General features: G+C 41.1%; 2 protein-coding genes across 2 annotated transcripts in view; one reads left to right on the top strand and one right to left on the bottom strand.

Moving 5' to 3' along the window:
• TTC16 (tetratricopeptide repeat domain 16) overlaps positions 1–13,608 on the bottom strand; it is a 22,707-nt gene extending 9,099 nt beyond the window's left edge. The window contains exons 1-7 of the mRNA XM_072431553.1: positions 13,370–13,608; positions 12,369–12,420; positions 4,719–4,894; positions 3,721–3,811; positions 2,764–2,907; positions 1,146–1,246; positions 229–358 (exon numbers count right to left, since the gene is read on the bottom strand). Coding sequence (XP_072287654.1) covers positions 229–358; positions 1,146–1,246; positions 2,764–2,907; positions 3,721–3,811; positions 4,719–4,894; positions 12,369–12,410 — 684 coding nt within the window. The 5' untranslated portion in view covers positions 12,411–12,420; positions 13,370–13,608. The remainder of the gene's footprint in view (positions 1–228; positions 359–1,145; positions 1,247–2,763; positions 2,908–3,720; positions 3,812–4,718; positions 4,895–12,368; positions 12,421–13,369) is intronic.
• On the top strand, positions 5,913–22,240 carry RIBC1 (RIB43A domain with coiled-coils 1). The gene is made up of 10 exons (XM_072430009.1): positions 5,913–6,016; positions 6,527–6,630; positions 13,948–14,002; positions 15,157–15,275; positions 15,360–15,441; positions 17,852–18,196; positions 19,533–19,651; positions 21,125–21,352; positions 21,802–21,968; positions 22,053–22,240. The coding sequence occupies exons 3-10, from the start codon at positions 13,957–13,959 to the stop codon at positions 22,132–22,134; spliced, it is 1,188 nt and encodes a 395-aa protein (XP_072286110.1). The 5' UTR covers positions 5,913–6,016; positions 6,527–6,630; positions 13,948–13,956; the 3' UTR covers positions 22,135–22,240.

Genomic DNA, 22,240 nt, shown 5'->3' with positions numbered 1-22,240 from the left:
TTGCTTGACAAATCTTCCAGGGGTTTTTAAAACAATGGTAAAACTATACCCTCACCTTATAAATAGACCCTGTGATCAATGCCAGCATGGAAAGTTATAACATACAAATAGGTGGCCAAACCATATGCCATTATATTTTTTAATCTTCCATTGACTACTATAGCTTTTTGGAGCCACAAAGGCAGCTTTTCTTTCCATAAACAGAGCTGTTGTGTCATGAAGAAATACCTTGTTCAGGTGGTCATACAGCCTGGCCCGCACAATATATAAATCAGGACTGCTCTGATCTTCTTCCAGCTGTTTATTGATAAGGCGGAGGCATTCTGGGTATCTTCCCAAAGCAGCCAAGCAGCAGATACTGTCGGGGAACAAAAGTATAGAAAAATTAACTTTCGTCTTTGTATTAGAGGTTGGACACTACTTTATTATGATTATAGCACTAATTAAGGCACAGATACAGTAACAACCCAATTACCCTGATTTATAGGGAACCTGTATTGAGAGAACATGAAGCTGTCATTTATTTCCTCTGCTACTGAAAATGCAAGTTGCCTGGATGTCATGCTAATCCAGTTCCCTAAGTATTTACTTATGAATACTCAAAATATCTAAAAGCCATCATTTAATATAAATAAGTAAACAAGAACTGAGCTACAGAGAGTCCTCCGACTCTTCTCAGTATTCATTACAGCCCTTACTTTTATCATTTTTACCTACCAACAATGGAAGCAATATGGAAAAAAACTAACCAAAATGTATCTTTTTGCCGAAGCAAAGGCCCACAAGAGCCATATAGTATCTGCACCTCACATTATTGGTAGCTTAGAAAGGGTGAAACTAGTTGGGTACTACAGATATCACAGACAAGTTAATTTCATCACTAACCAGATGGTGCAAGATGCTTCTGCAATATGCATATAGTCACGCTGCTTGGCACTATTTTTATCCATAATTATCCATTATCCATAGGGGAGTAGGCAAAACTTATAGCCACCTTGAGCTTCACAGTATAAGGGGGAGAAAAACAAAAATTCAGAACCTGCCACCTGTGCTGCTAATGCAGTTTATTGGAGGTGGAGCACATCGATCATTAACCCTTGGATGCTCAAAAACTTTGTTTCATCACTGCAAAAAGCCTGTTTTACCTGCGCATGTGATAATGTCTGTTCTGGGGCTGAAGCTCTGCAGCTCGAGTAAAGCACTCCATAGCATCCATGTGACACATCTGCTCAAACAGGCTTTGTCCCTGCATAGTAACAGCAACATGGCAATGAGATAAGGGCAAGGGACAGAATAACATTAAATAATATTTCTACAACAACGCTAGCACAAATCCAATTCTGTCTAATAATACAACTGAATATTTATTTGTATGAAGAGAGAAAGAAAGAGACAGGAAAGAAACACAAATAAGTATTTAAAAAAAAAAGACATTCACCTGACTTTTTAGTGCAACCCTAATAGGAACTCTCATAGACCAGTAATCAGTTAATAGACTAGTAAGGAAAGGAGTGTAGAGCCTTAGAGCATCTCACAATGTTGCATGAAGGACACATTATTCAGACAAGGCTATTTTCACAGAATACTGTCATCCTGCGTTTGCAGGGGCTCTTTTTTGAGTACTTCTATTTCCTTCTAAATTTAGAAAACAAGCTGGTTAGGATAAAGAGGCACTATCATCTTGGCCACTCAAGGCAATGTGTGTAGTCAATAGGGCTGCAGCTTTCTCCTTACTAACTACACCTTCTTTTTCATCATCCGTGGGGTAAGCTCCTGATGAAAGGAAGTGAAGTAGCTTGCCCCTGGTGGATTGGTACCACATCCATACATATGGATTGAGTATGTAAATATGAAAATTGGTTGTAATTTGTGGGGGCTGGAGGGGTACACTTTCATTTGTATTTGATATGATCGGGCAGCAGGGTCGCTCAGTGGTAAGCACTCTGGCCTTTGCAATGCTGGATCCCAGGTTCGAATCTCGGCCAGGGCACTATCTGCATGGAGTTTGCAGTTTCTCCCTGTTAAGTTTATTGGCTTCCCCTTAAAATTGCCCTTAGACTATATTAAAAAAAAGACATATGACTATGGTAGGGATATTAGATTATGAGACTTTGTACAGCGCTCTGTAGTATGTCGGTGCTATATAAATACTGTGTAATAATAATGGGAGAGGGCAGCAGAGAGATCTCTGACTAATGGGGGGAGAAGGGGCAGCTGTAACTTACTGTTGGATAGAGGCTGCTGTAACTGATATGAGGGGGCTGTGACATAAAATGACTGATAACTACGTTGGGGTGCTGTGACAGATTGGGGGATACTGTAAAAGGAGAAAGGCACAGCAAATGACTGATGGTGGTAGTGCTGTGACTGAAATTCCCCCCACACTGTAATATTTTCAAGGTTACAACACATTGGAGTCTCTGATTAATGTTCATGCAAATATCAAAAACTTGTCTTCAAGAGAAACATTTCATTCAGAATTTTACCAAGATGTTGCCAACATACTAATTTGGTTTTTATAAACCACACTTGATCTCATTTTATTGTTACACTTTTGTTGTCCACAAAAAGATTATCCTTTTCCTGGTTGCATCGTGATGATGTACTACTAGCTATTGTCCAGAAACTAAGCTATTCTGCAGTCTTTATTACATGTTGGGGTGCAGTTGAGGCCCCCACATCTAAAAAGTTAATCAGCACTAGTTTAGAGCAACTAAATTCTGATTTTATACCCACACCTGTGAAAATATGTGCGGCACTCACCTGTAGGTAATATGTGACTGCTAGAAGTTCTACGTGCTCTATTGATGGGTTGGTGACAGAACAGGCTTTCTGTAGGTTGACAGCTGCAGACTGGAAGTCACAAAGCTGGAGGAATGCTTCAGCTCTTTTGACATAAAGCTCTATCTGCAATACAATAATATCATTATTGGGGGTCCATTGTAAAAAAATAAAGTAATCGACAAAACAAATTTTTTGGCCTTTTTTTGTTTCAAAGCAATAGCATAAAAATGGCAATTCTGATGGCATATCCTATTGTTAGAATCCCCAAAGGATATCAGAGGAGACCGATAGAATCATATGGCTAGCAGATGCTGTGGTACCTAGGGGTACAGGAAAGGTGTAAGTAGGAATGGTAAGACTTTCTGATGCTACCACTAAAGGTGTACTATCACCTATTAGATGATCTTTTTAGCAGAAACAATCCTGGAATACTGAATACATATGAATGTATATTTGTACATCTGTCATGCTGACTGTGTCTCCTTCCCCTAAATAAGTCAATCACTATACATAGGTGAAAAATGTAAAGTAAAGCACAAAGTTAGAATTATACTTTCCTTACCCCCGTCATCTGCCCCCTGTGCCTAGATGAGGATGATCACAGCCCTTCCCAATGGATTGGATTCTCGTCTCCTAAGATTTGCTCTACTTTTTTTTAAGGATTCCACATAGTATAGCAGTAACTTTATGCCTGGTGATGTTGAAGGTGGGGGTATAGTAAGCCCTAATTTTTTTTATTATGGATATATTTAATAACTTCATACAGTAAGTGATTTAAGAAGTGGAAGGGCTTAGCCAACAAAAGTGGGCCTTACATTTTAGTGGAAGGTGTGCTGTAGGCTGACAATTTTTCACACAAATTCAAAATACTACTAATATTCTTATATAAACAAGTTATAAACCACAAATCCAAATTATCGCTTCAATAGGTTGTACCTTTTCTGGACACAGGTTAATAGCTTTTGTAAATGAGATGACCGCCTTTTCCCATTCCTCTTGTGACATGCAGTGCAGGCCTCGCTCATAGCTGTAAAAAAAAGCATTAAAAATGTGTATTCACATATATAGGTATAGAATCATAAAGATTAGCAATGCCAAAGACAGCCATATATCATAATGACTGTTAGATGAACCCAACTCTAAAGTGAAACTATTAGTAATAAACCATGGGTCCACCATTGCTGACCTCTGTGTAATTGTGCTAGCTGCCATGTATCTACAACAAACATGTGTATTGTCATTTGTATCCTGGTGTGCTTTGTGTATTTCCTCCAGACCTATGAAGTAATTTGGCATTAAACTTTACCAATGTGCAGGAGCTTTCTGTATTAAAGACTGTTAACTGTTGCTTTCCCTTTCTTTGTGCTAGGTTACTGGTTTTGTATCCACCTTTCTTGTAGCTTTCTGCAGACAGCTCCCATAGCTCTGATATGCACAGGTTATGTTCAGCACACTGATGATGGCACTGCTGTTTTTATACAGTATGGAATAGGAGGGTTTGCAATGGCATTTGGAGCTCACAAAAAGGGATATTAATTATTGTGCTAGGACTTCAGATTTAAAGCCCCATTCAGCCAGGTGCATGAAAGGAGTAGCATTTTCCAATCCCTAATAGGCAACCCCTTATCTTACCATAATTCTAATTTAGAAAGAGCATATTGAACTCAAGAATTCATTACACATGTTTTACTGTGGTTTGGCTGTGGTTGGCCTTAGCTGTGCCATAACTTACCTTTCACCCCACTGATCCTTTCCCCATTAAAAAACTGGAAGAACACACCTAGTATGCTTTAATGTTTAGAGCTGATGTTGATAAGATTTTTCTGCTGCCTATCATTGCAGTAGAGCAAAACGTGGGTTTTATATGTCAAAAAATACACTTATCAATCACTTTATCTCCAAAAATACCTTTATTATCAAACATGGAAACTTACTGTTCTTTTATCTTTTCTTGCACAATATCCTCATAGGAAAGCTGGTTGGATTGATGAGGCCTTACATCCAAAGCTAAGAAGGCTTGACTAGATCCAAATATCCTTCTTTGAGATTTGCGGCGAGCTTCTTGGAGCTGCTCCTCACTGACCGCAGTACAGAAAAGACTACCTGACACCTGCCAAACACAAGAGAGACCTGAATGCCTGGAGCTTGAAAAACAGCAAATCACAATCAAGAAATTCCTCACACATAACCTGACTCAGTGTTTCTAAACCTTTTTAACATGTGGGAACACTTAAAATAACTTTCATGTCTTCAGGAACCCCTGATAATAATATTATTCCCAGATCACAGTATATTAGTGTGGTGGTTAGCGGGAAGAATTCCTCTTACATTGCTGCTAATTGGGAAGAAGTCACCCTTACAGATAGCTTATTAGTATCTGGTATACTGACCTGAGAGTCACAAACTACGCAGTGCTCAAGGAAGCTTCGTTTTTTAGGTATTTTGTTGGGTGATTGATAATCTTGTGTTTTATCATCTCTGTCTCTATTAGGCTAGGTACACACATGCAATAATTATCATTACAAAAACCAACGACTAACCATTATGCACGATTATATTTGAACGATCGTATTGTGCACAGTTCTGTACATGCTGTAACGATACGATCGTTCAAATATAATCCACCAATAGTGTACACACGGTAGATACGATCATTTGAACGATGCAGGAAGTGACATGTAAAGGAGAAAGTTTACTGCAGAACCTTCCACGATCACTGAACTACCGCACACACAATAGATTGTGAACGATCGTCACCCAATCAGATCCACTGGGATCTGTTCATTTCCAGTAACAATTTTGTTCATCAGTGTCGTTGGCCAGTTGCTGTGCACTTTATTTGTTAACGATTATCGGACGATTGGTCGTTAGTCGTTCATCTCCAACGATAATTAATGCACGTGTGTACACAGCCTTTGTCTCTGAATGCTTTTTCTCTTTTTCTGTCAGTTTTTTTTAAATAGCTTGTTCCCTTCCTTTCTGACCACTAATTAGGGGGGAGTAGTCAAGGTTTCACAGGTGATATAAGTTCTGGGTAAACTTATCTTGAGCTTGCTCACTTTTAGCTTGGGAAACAAGTGGCAGTGAATAAGTGGCTGAAGACACAGGAATTTAATCTTTTATAACTGGTGAAATTACCAAATATTGTAACTGGGGAGTGGCAGCAAGGTGGAAGTTTTTGTTCAGTGCACACCCTGTCATATGGATGCACAAATGGAGCAACAGCTCCTAGGTGAATACTGCTGTGAGCAAGTCGCCCTTCTGGTATCTCACAATAGAGATCTGGAGAAGTGCATTGCAACACTGAAATTACTGTATTATTTTTTAGGATTTATATAGTACCAACATAATATACAGCGCTGTACAATAAATAGGGGTTGCAAATGATAGATACAGACAGAGACATAGGAGGAGGAGAGGATCCTGCCCCAAAGAGCTTACAATCCAAGAGGTGGGGGGATATGGCATGGTAGGAAGTAGTGAGGGTTTTAAGAGGTAGAAGAAAACAGGTAGGTGAGTTTGAAAAGATGGCTCTTAAGGGCTCTTTTAAATGAGCAGAAAGTAGGGGCAATCTGAATAGGACGAGTAAGACCATGTCCTCGAGCTGTGAGTGTAATGAGGTTATAAGTGAGGTAGCCATTAGTAGGTCATTGGAGGAGCAAAAAGAGCGGCTAGGGGAGTATTTTTCTATTAGGTGAGAAAGGTAAGTCGGACAAGACCTTTGCTTTGTGACTAATTCCAGGGAATAACTTCAACATCATTACCATCATCCTTCACTAACATCACTGATGAATTGACCACCTTCAGCTGCCTGCACCTAATCTGCATTTATCTCTCCTTCAATAGGTACGTCAAAATCATTCTGGCTGCCATACCCTCCCTGATTACCCATTTGTGTTCCTTTACAGTTTTCATCTGATTGTGTATGGTACATCATGCATTTTAAATTAACGTTTTTGCACAAATTTGAATATACCTAAAGAATTATCTGTTTACTATCCATTTGTTCCAGCGGAGTGCTCTTTGATATTTATTGCCCTTCTAACCCCTTAAGAGGGGGTCTCCTCCTCACTGAGCAGGTAGTTAATGGCATGTGGAGAGGTTAATCAGGATGAAGATGTGGGGAGGTGGGTTACTGTAGTAAGAGGGAGTTGTAGGGGCTCCCAGAAAAGGAAGGCCTGCCAGCATATGCTACTGCTACCCCTAACAGCCGGGAGAGCGCCCATCTAGTAGGGGTGGTAAACCCATGGCTTAAGTCCTGGTTTAAAAGGGAAGGGTTTGTTTCTTAGAGCACTATGCTGATTTTTCATTGGGGTACAACCTGTATGCCAGAGATAGTTTGCACCTAAATGGGGGTGGGGAAATATGTATGGGAATGGTGGAGGGATATTTATACTAGGACAGAGGGGCGTGGGACATTCAAATAAGGTAAAAGGACAAATTTTAAATATAATATTAGCAAAAAGTTCAGATCTAAGCCTCTAGGCCCCTTTAAAGATTCTCTGGATTGGTAACTGGGTAAAAAGAAAAGGCGGACTTATTAAACATTTTTTTCTGTGTACACAAGGAAAATGGCAGAGCTCAAGTCCAAATTGCTAATAGCAGTGTCACTGCCTTAAATGAGTCACAATGGCCTGACGGATTAAATCCATGTGTCCTCAAAGAGCTGAGCTCGGTTATTTCAAAGCCATTGTTTCTAATTTTTGGAGACTCTAAACTGCCATTAATATTATTATTAAACAGGATTTATATAGCGCCAACATATTACGCAGCGCTGTAAATTAAATAGGGATTGCAAATGACAGACTAATACAGACAGTGATACAGGAGGAGAGGACCCTGCCCCGAAGAGCTTACAATCTAGTAGGTGGGGGAATTTCACACACAATAGGATGGGAGATACGTAGTGGTGAGAAGTAGTGATGGTACAAATGCATTGGTGTAAGGCCAATGTGATTCCTATTGTCAAAAAGATAGTAAGTCATTACCAGGTAACTACAGACTGCTTGATTTAACGTCCATAGATGGAAAAGTCCTAGAGAATCTGATAAAGAACTATATGGAGGTGTTTCTGCTAGAAAATAAGTGAGGGTCAGCATGGCTTCACTCTCTTTTTATGAGGACATTAGTAAACAGGTAGACAGTGTAGTAGCAGTTGATATGTACTTGGACTTTGCTAAAGCATTTTACAGTGGTGTACCCCAGGGTTCAGTGTTGGGACCTGTACTGTTTAACATCTTTATAAATAGTTTGGGAAAAAAAGTACCATTTCTGTGTTTGCAGATGACACCAAACTATGTAATGGAATTAAGTCCATACAGGATGTCTATAATCTACAAGCAGACCTGGATGTCCTGTTTGATTGGGCAGCCAAGTGGTAAATGACATTTAATATAGATAAATGTAAAGTTATGCACTTGGGGGCTAACAACATGCGTGCCTCATACTGTCCAGGGGGAATACATTTGGGGAGTCAGAAATGGAGACGGATCTGGGGGTTCTGGTAGATCATAGACTTAATAACGGCATGCAATACTAAGCTGCAATATCTAAAGCTAGTAAAGTACTTTCTTGTAATAAAAGAGGAATAGACTGCAGAGACTGAAACATAATCCTGCCCCTGTACAAAGCATTGGTCAGACCACATCTGGAATATGCAGTCCAGTTTTGGGTACCAGTTCACAAAAAGGACATTGTGGAATTGGAGAAAGTGCAGAGAAGGGCCACTAAACTAATAAAAGGAATGGAGGGCACTCTTTGACTGGCAGAAAAGAAGTTCAAACTCCAGATAAAGGGATTCTTCACTGTAAGATGTGGAATCGGCTCCCTCGGGAAGTAGTTTCAGCAAGTTCTATAGATTGCTTTGCTTTAAGAAAAAGCTGGATGATTTCTAGAAGTTTTTCAACCTGTGTGTGCATACCCTAACATACAGCTAGCCTGGTTGGTGTTCTGATCCATTAATATCTTCTGAATCCCTTACCCAGAAAGTATATGCAGATCAGGAGTCTAGCTAATTGCCACAGTTTGCCTTGCACTGAAACGGTTTGTAAAACAAACCATCTGCTGTTTGTAGACCGCAGATCACCCATGATCATTGGCAACGTGTTGCAAGAGAATCACAACTGGAGCAGTGTTGCCTAACCATGGCTTCTGCAGATGGTGCTAGGGATTCCTTGAGCAATAAACAGTTTGTGCCTGAGTTTAATTGACATCATTGATCTTTTTGGCTAGCTGTAACGGTGATCATTTTCCCAATGACCAGCAATGTAAGAGGAATTCTTCCTACTGACTAACACACTAATATACTGTGAGCTGTAGATATAATTACAGAAGGGGTTCCCTGAAGACCTAAAAGTTATTTCAAGGGTTCCCCCCTTGTAAAAAATATGAGAAACAGTGTACTTGGGCTTTTCAGTAAACGCTCATCAATGCATGTCAATACCTTTTCCTCCCCATTGCTGGGTACATAGAAGTTGAAAGTGAGCATTTAGGAGGGGTTACTGTGGAGTTTCCAACTGCACATTAATATTTTTGTGTCAATCAACTTTATTGAGTTTTCAAGGAAAGTAGACAAACATACATAGCAAACATCAAAACATAAAACACGGAAAATGTATTAACCCGTAATGGCAACGGCTTCGTATGAGCATAAAATACACATCTTAGATAACAGCATATATTCTGATAAACATAGCAATAATCAGTCAAAGCCTGCATGAGACAGGATAAAGCAAATCAACATAAATATACCAAAATTAACAAAAAAAAATACTCATAGAAGCTTGGAGCATAAATAGTATTCTAACAATCCTGTGCTGCCTATAGTGCTAATCATTTTTCGTGTATAATCATTTTTAACAAAAACAATAATAAAGAACAAAGCAGCCCAAGGGGGGGGGGGATTGGGAGGGGAGAGGAAAAGGAGAATGCACACCACACAAAGTTGGAGAAAGTATGAAAAAGCCCCTGGTACAGAGATAGAGCCCTAACAAAAATACGAGAACATAAGATAGATACAATTGGAGTCGGGGAGATTCTTTAAACCAATCCCACGTGGACCAAGCTATCTTGAATTGTTCCATTCTGTCATCATCTTCCCCCACCAGCATTTCCATATGGCGGATTTTTTCACGTTCGGATACCCAGTCAGCGATAGCAGGAGCAACAGGCTGCCTCCATAATCTCGGGATAAGAACTCTAGCTGCAGTAAGAAAATGCTGTAGGGCACCTCTTTTAATACTTTTAAGCGAGCCCGGTATCATGGATAAAAGAGCCACATTAGGGGTGGTGGGCACTGTAGAACCGGAGCAGTCATTAAATATCTGAATAATCACATCCCAAAAACTATGTATCTTTGAGCATTCCCACCAAATATGAAGCATTGTCCCCCTATGCGACAAACATCACCAACAGCGGTCCGAGTTTGTGGGAGAAATTCTATGCAGATCCACAGGACAACAATACCATCTAGACAAGATTTTATAATTAACCTCCTGGGCCTTACAAGTCAATGCCAGCTTGTGTGTGAGGGTAAATGATGTTTCCCAATCTTCTCCAGTTATGGGACCGGCCAAATCCCTCTCCCAATACCTGGTGTATGTAGGGGCTATAGCCTCAGGATTTTGTGTGAGTAGCTCATATAGCCTTGAAACAATATGGGGAGGGCGAGTGGGCGAGCTAACTAACTGCTAGAGTTCCATCAAATTTCTGTGTAGTAAAGAAGGATCAGTAAAAGAAGCTATAAAAGACGTCAATTGCTTGTAAGAAAGCCAGGATAGTAGCTTACTTCTGTATGGAATATCTAGGGAGGATAAAGGGGGGACCCGCCCATCATGAACTATATCCTTTAGATGGCGGTGTTCGGAGGCAGACCAAGATAAAAATTTGGCAGCCCTCAATGCCGGCGGAAACGCTGGGTTATCGAACAATGGTGTCATGGGCCCTGGTCTCGTAGACAATTTGCCCGATCTAAGGAGAATATCCCATATACGTAATAAGTCCATAGAAAGTGGAGGTATGGAGGAAGACAGCCGTAATAATGACCGGTCCACCCAAGGCAGAGATCAGAGACTCACTGGGGACATAAATTCTTCCAGCAGCACCCATTCTTTCAGCTCCCGACTATGAAACCAGTCTGTCAGGCGCACTAAGACCGATGCCCTATAGTATGAGACAATATCAGGGGCCCCCACTCCTCCTCTACATTTAGGTTTAACTAATATGCTGAATGCCAATCTGGGGCGCTTCTTATGCCATGTAGAAACAACCTATGTATTTTACGCAGATATGCAGTTGGTAAAAATATGGGAACCATTTGGAATATATATAACAATCTGAGGACAATGTCCATTTTTAGAGTGTTTATGCGAGCGAACCAGGAAAGAGGCAGGGAGGCATATTTCTGAAGGTCGGATTGGATTTTACTATACGTATGGGAATAATTAAGGGAGAACAAAGCAGAAGGGTCCGATGGTATCATTATACCCAAATACTTAATGGCAGTAGGACAGATCCGAAAGGACATAATATTGTGTATAGTGGACATTTGAGTCGGGTTTAAGGTAACATTTAGAAGTTCGGATTTGGAGTAGTTTACCTTTAAATTGCTTAGTGCTCCGAATTGGTCAAATTCCTTCAGTACTGAAGGTATCATAACATGAGGGGATGTTATATATAGTAAAAGATCATCTGCATATAAGGAGAGTTTATAATGGGTATCACCTAGCTTGATCCCTTTAACATCAGGATTGTTACGCAAGGCTACAGCCAAATGTTCCATAACTAATGCGTATAGCAATGGGGAAAGAGGACATCCCTGTCTCGTGCCATTCTTGATTTCAAAAGAGTCAGAGAGGTTGCGGTTAACCCGCACCCGGGTCCTGGGTGAGGAATACAATGCATCAATTCTAGAGACCATATTGGGGCCCAGGCCTTCCTGGCTTAACACTGAGTACATAAACTCCCAACAAACCCTATCGAAGGCCTTTTCAGCGTCAATGGACAGCAGGCACATAGGAGTACCTGTAGACTTAGCAAGTTGGGTCAGCAGTATAGTCTTAATAGTATTGTCCCTGGCTTCTCTGCCATAGATAAACCCAGTCTGATCCAGATGAATCAATTAGGGCATATAAGGGGATAACCTATTGGCAATCAGTTTAGAGAAAATTTTTGCATCAACATTAATCAATGATATGGGTCTATAGTTAGAGCAAACCGTATGGTCTTTGCCAGGCTTAGGAAGGACCGTAATATGAGCTTCCAAACTCTGTGGAGGAAACGGCGTGTCGACGGATATGGAAGAAAACACCCTAGTCATGAAGGGAACAAGATTAAGGGCATGAAGTTTATAAAACCGCGGAGTAAAGCCATCAGGGCCAGGGCTTTTCCCAGTCGGTGTAGCGCGTATTAATATTTTTTTTAAAAATTGGAACTAAAATTGAAAATTTTATATATTTTGCAGCATTTGCAGAAATTCTTTACACATCACCCATTACATCATACTCTACCACAAGGGAACACCCAAACAATATGCAATTATGGGATGACAAAATAAAAAAATCAGGTATCTAAATTGTGGGATTTACCTTCTCTGCCATTGCAGACTTCATTTCTGTCTCTTCCGCCATTATCAGTCATCTGTATAAAGTGATAAAGTATTGTTCGGTTAGGAACATAAGACTAGGACTATGGTATGGACATTACAATGTGAACTCTGAGGGACAGTTAGTAATATGACTATGGATTCTGTTAAATGACGTGTCCTATATCAATACTGTATAAATGCATGATAATGATATTAAGACTAGTACTAGTTTCCATCTACTCAACAACCTTTCCTGTGGATATTAGAGGTGCCAGTCTCATTTCCCAAAAAGATATGTAAAACAAGACTTTTGCAAAAGTCAGTAGAGACTTCACCGGCAACTTGCAAGGTAAGAAACCTGGAGTGTTAGGGGTGGGTCAGGGACAAAGTGGGGGAATGGAGGGGGGTTAGTTGAGGCAGGTATGAAGTGGGAGTTAGCCACTGGGCAGCGAGGTTAAGGTTAGGCATTGTACAGGTGGGGGGTATGCATGGAGTGGGGGTTAGGTACCAGGCATGGGGTTGGTTTTCGAGTTAGGGATGGGATGGGAGGCGGGCACATCTTAGGCACTAGCAGGGGTTAAAATTAAGGCATGGGGTGCGAGGGGGAAGTTTAGGTACCCAGCAAAGCAAGGGGGGTTGAAAAGATAGGTACGGAGCACAGAATGGGGGGGTGGGGTTGTAAATTTATGTACCCAGCACAACAGGGGGTGCTTAAGGATAGGCACAGGGTCAGAGGGGGGTGGTAAGTTTAGGTGCACAGCGGGGGGGTTAAGGATAGTCAACGGACACAGGGTGGGGGGTTGGGGGTTAAACCTAGGAATCGGGCAAGGGGGGTACAGCAGGGGGGATTAAGGCTAGGTGGGGGGGGGGGGGTTCTTGTGAGGCCCCTGGAAGAAAGTGGACATTGTTAGGCACCATGAAGGATACTTAGGTGTTAGGTTAGGCAGGAAATTTTTAACAGATATATTTTAATGTCTATCTACATCAATCCCAGATACATACATCAAAATTACAGCAACACAAAAACTTCACTCCAAAACTCCTCTGAGGTATCCAGGTTCATTAGAAATTCGCCATGTTGATGAGAAAGCTTCATCGTTGTCATAGAAACCATTCCTTCACCTGCAATGAAGGCCCCCTAGTGGCTGTCTTTTATAATGCCTTTTTTTCATCCAACCCACCTAATTTTACAGCGTGAAAAAATAAAATAAAAAAAGAACAAAACAAAGCACAACACACTACGTAAGGTGACCCTAGGAAATCATAAAGTTGTCGGAACACTCACACAATACCCCAAAACAAATCCCCGACTTTTGGATCACGTGACAGCCGGTCGCCGGCTGGCTCCCATATTACTACAACACGGGGGTGTTCGGCTTTACATTGACAATGATTTCTCTTCTTATAGCACCGTATTCTTTTACCATTTAACAGAACTTTTTGTGAAATAATATAATAATATATTTCTAGTTCTATAAACAAACGTTTTTTGTGGAATCATAAAATATTTAAAAAAAGAATATTACACCTCCCCCTTTTTTCTTTGCTGTGTTTGAATGGAAAATTCACGAATGGCACAGTCCGTCTCCATGGTGACCAGTGTTGTTTCTTGGACAGGAGTACCAGGAACTGCAGGTATGTGTGCTCATATACAAAATAGTTTTTATATCTTTATTTTTTATGCTTTGTAATGTTAACTGTCATGCAAATTAATATTTATCTCTTGTGAACCTTTTTTGTTGCACCTTAGAGGAAGTTAGAGTGGAATAAACCCCAAAATTAGGGTTTGCTGCTATAGGGAACATATAGGAATACTAATTATACTTAAGAATGACTCTGAAAGAAAAAAAAATACTTTTTGTTTGGTATTACTCCATACAGTGGACCTCACTTTAAAAAAAGATAATTTTACTGTTTTATTGTTATATTTAGTGTTTTTTTTTGTAATACATATACTGAACACTATTGGTGGCCCTTTGGTGACCTCGAGGGCCACTGTTAAGACCCCCTATACCTTGTACATCACCAACCACTGATTTATACAATTTTTCAGTTCAGTATTATATATACACATTGTTTTTGGATTATGAAGGTACAACCACTGTACTTTTCTTATGGAGGAGAGCATGCCATTGTACCTCTCACTCATTCTCGCAGGTCCCCCTACCAATTATTCTCCTGTCACCTGAAATAATCACAAAATATTTCCCGCGACAGAAATATGACATCTGTACAGGGCTTTACTCATTTCCCTACTTCATTCAAAACCTAAAAATCAAAATTTATTCTTTACACACTCCCAAATTTTTTTCTCATTTGAGTTCTGCTTCAAAGCTTCATTTTAAGTTACATTTTTTTGAAGAAAAAAAAATAAAAGATGGCAACGCTGCTCTTAAATTCAGAGCTGGTCCCTGCAGTAATCTCTTTTCACCACAAGATGCCCTCAGTCTTCCAGGTTAGACATCCAGGGTCATTCAGGCAATTATCAACACAGCACCAGCCCCCCATGATCCCTAAGTATCATGTGACCTGCCAGATTTAGAAAAAGGCTATTAAAAAAATGAGGTGCTTTTGCATAGGGGAAGGGGGGGCCTGTTTTTTGAGCACTACAGTCAAGCCTGTAATCCGGGGTAATCTGTAGACTTGTCAGGTCGCTCCTGCAATGTAAACGGCAAGTAGTGATGTCACGTGTAAAGTTTATGCTTCGTTAAGAATTTGCAACCTTGCACCTGATCTGTGTTAGTCATAAGTTATAGCCATTAATCAGCGCCAATTCTCTCTTCCTGCAGCCATGTACAAGTTAGACCTTCCCATAGATCCTAAAGAAATCGCAGCCATAGAAAGGAGAAGAAACAAGGAACAGCAAAGACAAAGCCGTATCTTCAATGCCAAAGTTCGGACCATTGGGGTAGGCTGGCTCCTTATGGTGGATTATGGTAGCCTCTGTGTTCTGCTTGTTTTATAATGAACTGTGTGACTTTACCTTGTGCAGGTGGATGTTCCCACATTGGAAAGACAGGTTGAAGAACGGAAGGCAATGGAAAAGCTTGAGAAAGCTCGGGATGAAGCATTCGGCAAGTATTTCATGGTCATATGCAGTATTATTATTATTACACAGTATTTATATAGCGCCATCATATTACGCAGCGCTGTACAAAGTCCATAGTCATGTCACTAACTGTCCCTCAAAGGAGCTCACAATCTATGTCCCTACTATAGTCATATGTGGTTAATGTAGTCTAGGGGGAAGCCAATTAACTTACCTGCATGTTTTTGGGATGTGGGAGGAAACCGGAGTACCCGGAGGAAACCCACGCAAACACGGGGAGAACCTGCAAACTCCATGCAGATAATGTCCTGGGTGGCTGCAAAGGCTGGAGTACTAACCCCTGAGCCACTGTGCTGCCCTGTATATTGACACTGCTTATGGTGGGCTAAAGACCTCTGTGTGTTATAGTGGACCAATCAGAAACTTTAAAAGTTTGCCAAATACACAGCAAAGCGGAAGACTGTAAAGCAATGTTTCTCAACCAGAGTTCCTCCAGAAGTTTAGGGGTTCCCTGAGCAATGAGCAGCTTGTGCCTCTCAGTCAATGTAAGTGACACCAATGATCTTTTTGGCTGTCTGTAACATTCTTCCCATAGCCAATGTATAAGGCATTCTTCCCACTGACCACCAGGATGATGTATCATAAATTGGACTTAGCATAAATATTGGCAGGGGTTCCCCTGAGACCTTAAAGTTGTTTCACGGGTTCCCCAATGCAAAAAAAGTTTGAGAAAGGCTGCTATAGAGTGACAGCATTGAGTCTGCTGGCATCACATCCAAGATGGCGGCACCCAGCAGCAGTCTTAGGGCTTTTGGATATCTGCACAAGGCCGGCTTTTAAAGGTAAATCACATGTGTATAATATATTATTATAACCTTATGGGAAGACTTTCACAATGTGAAAAAAAGTTAGGAAGTTGAATACTATTACAGTATATTTGAACTTTCACAGATTGGAAATGTTTTGACACAACGATTCTTTACATTTCTTTTTGACTGAGATTTTGTTAGAACTTAACTCCAGAGACATAGGTATCAATAGAAAATTAATTTAATTGCCAATGAAGGCCTAGGTGGAGAATTATTCTCTTGGTAGGTTTAAGGTATGTGTAAGAGTAACGGGTGTAACTGTAAATTGTTCCCTTTCCAATTCAACCTAGATTCGACCTTTTATTTGTTTGAAGATACAGCAGTTACTACGGGTATTCCCCGGGTTACATATGAGATAAGGACTGTAGGTTTGTTAAGTTGAATTTGTATGCAAGTAGGAACAGGTACATTATTTTAATAAATGCTATTAGGACAGATGTTTGTCTCAACAAATTATTTGGCAGCGTGTTATCAGTTACTGTATAAAATCCTCACTGTGAGCTAACCACAAACAAAGAAAAAAAAAATTTATGGAGCCTAGACATTTAATAAATTCTGGAGCAAGCTGTGCTGGTATATGCAAAGAAACAACTGAAAAGTTTGTCTTGGTCATTAAAGAATTACAGAAAGCTTCAGAAAGAGCTCACCCCCCTAAGATCACCCACAACCTCAGCTGTGTTTAGCAAAAGATTTCTTCTGCAAGTCATGCAAACCACCCCCCTCTCCCCTCCAAGCCTTTGTCCTGCACAGGAGCGAGCAGGGAATTCCTGTTCGTATCTAGGAGTCATCTGTATGTCGGATGTCCTTAACCCAGAGACTAAAGCTACGTACACACTTCCAATTTTTATCGTTGGCAAACGAACGATCCTGCACGATATCTGCGAACGATCGTATAGCACCGATCCTGTACATACAGATAACGACACGATCGTTCAAAGATATTGTACACACGATAGATGCGATCGTTTGAACGATACAGGAAGTGACGTGCACCACAGGAAGTGAGCGAACGTTCGTTCACCGCGCATGCTCAGACCATGGACGATCACTGAACGACCGTACACACGATAGATGGTCAACGATCGTCGTCCAATCCGATCCGCCGGTCCGGTCGTTCATTTCCAACGACTATCCTCGTTCGTCGGCGTCGTTGGTTACTTTTTTTACGAACGATTTTTGGCCAATCGGTCGTTCGTCCGTCGTTCATTTCCAACGATAAAAATTGGAAGTGTGTACGCAGCTTAACTGTATTGTGACTGCTGTGCAATTTTTTATAATTGACCACTAGGTGGCAGCATAGGTTTTATTTTTTGTATGCATTTAATTTAGCACTGCATAGGGGTTCAAATGGCTGTGAACAATCAAACAGTCCAATCGATGGGGGAAGAATTTATAAATACCTCCCAGGGTGTTTTCCCATAAATCTTCTTTAGTTACGTCTTGATTTCAGAAGTTAAAATATCATTTTTTTGTGTTTAGGTGAATATTGTACATTGTTTATAAGGCTAATGAAATTAGCACAATTTCAATCAAAGCAGAGAAATGAACCTATTATCTCTTCTGCAGATGCAGACAGACAGCAGTATGATAAGATTGCACTGATGCTGGAACAAAGAGAAAATCAGATAGCCCGAGACCTAGACAAAGCAGTGCAGAACTTCAGAGAAGGGCATCAACAACCCCAAAACAGAAGGGAATTCGACCTGTATGATCCAGACTTTCTAAAGAAGGACCGGCCCGCACGAGTGAGTGACCATGATCCCAGATGTGGCCCTGCCAGCCTACAGAAGTTTGCTGGAGAAGACCTAAGTGAGAAGGAACGGAAAAAGCTGCAGACTGAACTCTCTAAAAAATGGCTGACAGAACAGAAAGATGAGAGGAAGAGGTCTGAAGCACAGAAAAAATATGCAGGTTGGTGGGAGTGAGTACATGGAAACATTCGCCCTGTTATCTCAATGTACAAATAAAAGAACATGCCCCTGCTAAAGAAGAATACTTGTCCCCTTCCCACCACTATTCTATGTATTACCGTATAGACTTGCATAAAAGGTTTGCTGCACCCAGCATTTATTGCAGTGTTGAAATTCTTGCTCCCCCTTTGCCTTCTGTGGTTTCCTCCCTTGACCTGCAAATTAATAGTGGACACATTGGTGGTGTATAAACCGGTGAATGAAACCACAGTGCTAAGTGTGGGACCAGGCAACCGATACCCAGCAGTGTGATGGGTGATATTAAGTCTTCAGGCATCTTTCTGCAGAAAACAGTAGAGAACAGAAGCAACCTTTGCTGTGGTTATTCCTCCAGAATGAGAAATATTCTCCTGGGAAACACTTGCCAGCCTCCATGGAAATTCAAAACACTTTATTCAGGAAGGTGCCGGTGGGAGTAACCAATGAGCGTAATTGAGAATTAAGGAGATTGACACTCCTGGAAGTGTTTAATTCCCAGCCACAGGGCTTAGAAGGTGTTGTCCTCCACATTATTATCATTTACTCTTTGCATTCTTACATCCTAAAAGACTCTATTTAGTTCAGCTGGATAGAAAAGCACACAATGAGCCTGATTTAATAAAGCTTTCCAAGACTGGAAAATATAGACTATCATGGGAGAACCAACCAACCAAGTGATCTAGCAAACCTGGAATTGATTTTTTAAAGTAAATTATCAGTTGACAAATGTCTTCAATCCTGGATCAGATCCATTCCAGGTTTGCTAGATCACTTAGGTTCTCCCATGATAGTCTATCATCTCCAGTCATGAGGAGCTTTAATAAAACAGATCCAATGTATTCTTTTATCAGATCAAAAGTAAAAATAGACACATCTGTACTAATCCTAACCATGGCCATTTAGAAGACATATGACTGCAGTATCATCACAGGCTGCATTTTGTGCCTGGCCAGGTGTAGACAGATGGAGACATAACACCAGCTCTTTGGAAGCTGTTTGAAGAAAGCAGAATTAAATGACAGCATCTCTTCTAAGCCCTGTATGCAGGCACTGACCAATCATGCAAATTTGTCCTGGGTTAGTGATTTAACTGGTACTGCAAAGTGACAACCAGGCAACTGGGCTCCTCCTTTTATAGAGAGGGCAACAATTTCATGCTTCCTCAAAATGTTCCCTATACCCGAGAATCATCTACTGCACACAAATTATTTTTGGAAGTGAAGTCTTGCTGTAACTCATTTTTCGTCATTTCCTCCTATGAATTATCTTTGACAATATTCATTATATTAACTTCCTAGATGAGTTATATGATAAGAAAAGGGTGGAGTTGGATGAGAGAGCGCAGCATCTGAGCAAGATGGAAGAAGACTGCAGAAAGGCTGTGGACATGGCCATTAGTAACTTCAACCAAGCACTGGTAAGTCATACAGAACACAGCATCCTGATCTACCTATAGCAAAGTCCTGGAATGTACATCAGGAGTAGAGGTCGTATTGTACTCCTAATTTTAAAAGGATTTTGTAATCTGCAATGGTCACATGATCAGTCCCAACTTTTCAAAACTGTTTACATTACAATGTGCCAATGTACACAGTGTAAAGTATATCCCTTACTTTGCAATGGCAGCAGACCGAACAGGAAATTGATCTGTAGTGTCAGGGGGGACAGTATGGCATTATCCAGCAGTGGCCCATGTACAGTGGTTGATTTAGTCTCTCCCACCCAAAAACAGCAGCATCCAGGAGCCTGATCTCAGATTTAGGTGAAAATATTTTCTATCCTAAGAAATAAAAAACATACAGGAGAGGTACAGAGCAGCGGTCGCCAACCGGTCTGTGGGAAAATTTTGGTGGTCTGTAGCTTTGTCTGGTGCGCCCCCAGGGGGGTCAGGAGAAGCGTCCTGCTTTGGGGCGCACCAGCCAGAGCCGCAGACCATATGAACACAGCCTGCCCACTCTCCCATTGTAGGCTCAGACCGTGCAATGGGAGAGTGGGTGGGTTCTGGAATCATGACGTCACTCTCTCATTCTGAGTGACATACGGCTCCTTGCACATGCATGCTCCAGATTCATTGCATTTTTTGGTCTGTAGGTCTGAAAAGGTTGGTGACCACTGGTATAGAGGATGTCCCTATCCCTGGAGGGGGGGGGTTTGGGGGGAAATCAGGGCTGGACCTGATTTTTGTATTGACCACCCAAGCCATGGCCTGAGCAAAATGGTTCTGTAGGGTGCACACAGACCCTCCAAATGTTTTGGCAGGTACAGACATCTCTATTACCTGGAAGCTGCTGTACCTTCTAGACAGAGTACGGCTGGAAGATCTGTGAAGTTGTTGCCATCAGGTTAATGTCACCAGATGACCACTGGTAACAATTTGTTCTAGAAAAAAAATGACAAATATAACATTAACAATAATAAAACAAAGGTTCAGCGTACAAGGTAAGCTTAAGTAAAATCCAAGAAAACAGAGCTGTAGTATCATTGACAAGTCACTACAAGTGAAGTCATTTACATCAATGAACATAGAATGACAAAAAAACATGGAACAATAAAGGGCGGAATAGAGAAATGGGAATGGGAAGCAATAACCTAGGTTTAGCAAAGCCAGTAGGATTCATTTTCTTTCTTTCTCACTCTTCTTCCCTATCTCTCTTTTCCTTGCTCTCCTCTTTTATTCCCCCTCTCTCTCTCTCCCTTCTCCTCCCTCTCATCTTTCTATTTACCTCTCTCTTTTGTACATATACAACACACCATGCAAAATGTTATATAGCACATAGTCTTCTTACAAGGTTCACTAGGCACCATAAGGTGAATGCATTCAGTACTTTAATATGACAAATTTTTCATGGGTTCCTTAACCACTGATCCACATATGTATCCCTTAACTTAGGCCAAGGAGTCATCAGAGCGCATAAAGCTTGAAAAGCAACAAGAAGAAGATAATAACTTCTCAGAGATTTACAACCACCTGACCGGTGACATACTGACGGAAAATCCAGATGTGGCAGTCAGCTACTATGGGCCCCATCGTGTGGTTCCAGATCGTTGGAAGGGAATGAGCCCGCAGCAGCTTAAAGCCATCCTGGAAATTCAGGCGCAGCAGCAACAGGAAAAACAGGTGGAACAATTAGTTATGTTTGCTGGATTCAATAGAGCTTTTGAAATCATGAGCTGCCCCTGGAGCTGAAGCAGAACTGCCATCAGCTGCCCAGTTCTAAGTGTTCAAAACAATGTCGCATAAAGTCAGCTAGTATTAGCCTTTGGCAGTCCCTGTGCAACATACCCCACATTAGGGGGGAGAGAAGCAACTCAGGAAGCCAAAAAGCTGTGCTAATAAAAAAAAAATCAGAGTGACAGATGAGCTTCTCTGTGTGGCACTTCTCATTTTACTGTCCAGTCTCAAAGTAGGAAGTGGGGCCCCCCCACTACAGACTGCTCGTAAAAAAACTACAGAGAAGGCGCAGACAGCACCAGGGGTAAAAAGAGCACCAATGAGGGGTTAAAACAGGAATCTCACTGGGATTCATACAGTCCTCTTGTATTCATTCAGATTGTTGTCATTCTCAGAGGTTGAAGGAGGAAGAGAAGCAGCAAGACGCAGAGTGGGACAAGCAGAGGATCCTGGTGGCTCGGGCTGCAATGACTCTGGAGCAGCAGGAGGAACAGCTGAGCTCGGAGATCAGGAAGAGGATGGATCAGTATAACCAACAGCTGAGCCGGGAGCAGAGGGCACAGTAAGTGGCAATGGCTGAGTATTGATTATTTCCCTTTATTATATCAGAAAATGTTTTTAATATTTGTGTTTATTATCTTTCCAGCCTGGAGTACCTGGATAAAGTTGTTTACACCAACAACCCCACTGCACATTACCACAGCCAATTCAACACTACCAGCCGCTGAAAAGGACCTCCCCTGAGGAGTTACACTCATCAATAACTATGTGATGAACATCGCTCCTGTTTGTACCTCCAAAGAAATAAAGATATTGATGTGATTGGAAACATTA

This window comes from Pyxicephalus adspersus, chromosome Z (assembly GCF_032062135.1).
Source record: "Pyxicephalus adspersus chromosome Z, UCB_Pads_2.0, whole genome shotgun sequence".
Classification (NCBI taxonomy): domain Eukaryota; kingdom Metazoa; phylum Chordata; class Amphibia; order Anura; family Pyxicephalidae; genus Pyxicephalus; species Pyxicephalus adspersus.
This window is presented reverse-complemented; position numbering and strand designations above follow the sequence as displayed.

Excerpts from the sequence above, each read along its gene's own strand:
- RIBC1 (XM_072430009.1), top strand. The coding sequence starts at position 13,957 with ATGGTGACCAGTGTTGTTTCTTGGACAGGAGTACCAGGAACTGCAG. Across the intron at positions 14,003-15,156 it reads AGGAGTACCAGGAACTGCAG|CCATGTACAAGTTAGACCTT; the intron begins GTATGTGTGCTC and ends CTCTTCCTGCAG. Across the intron at positions 15,442-17,851 it reads AGCTCGGGATGAAGCATTCG|ATGCAGACAGACAGCAGTAT; the intron begins GCAAGTATTTCA and ends TCTCTTCTGCAG.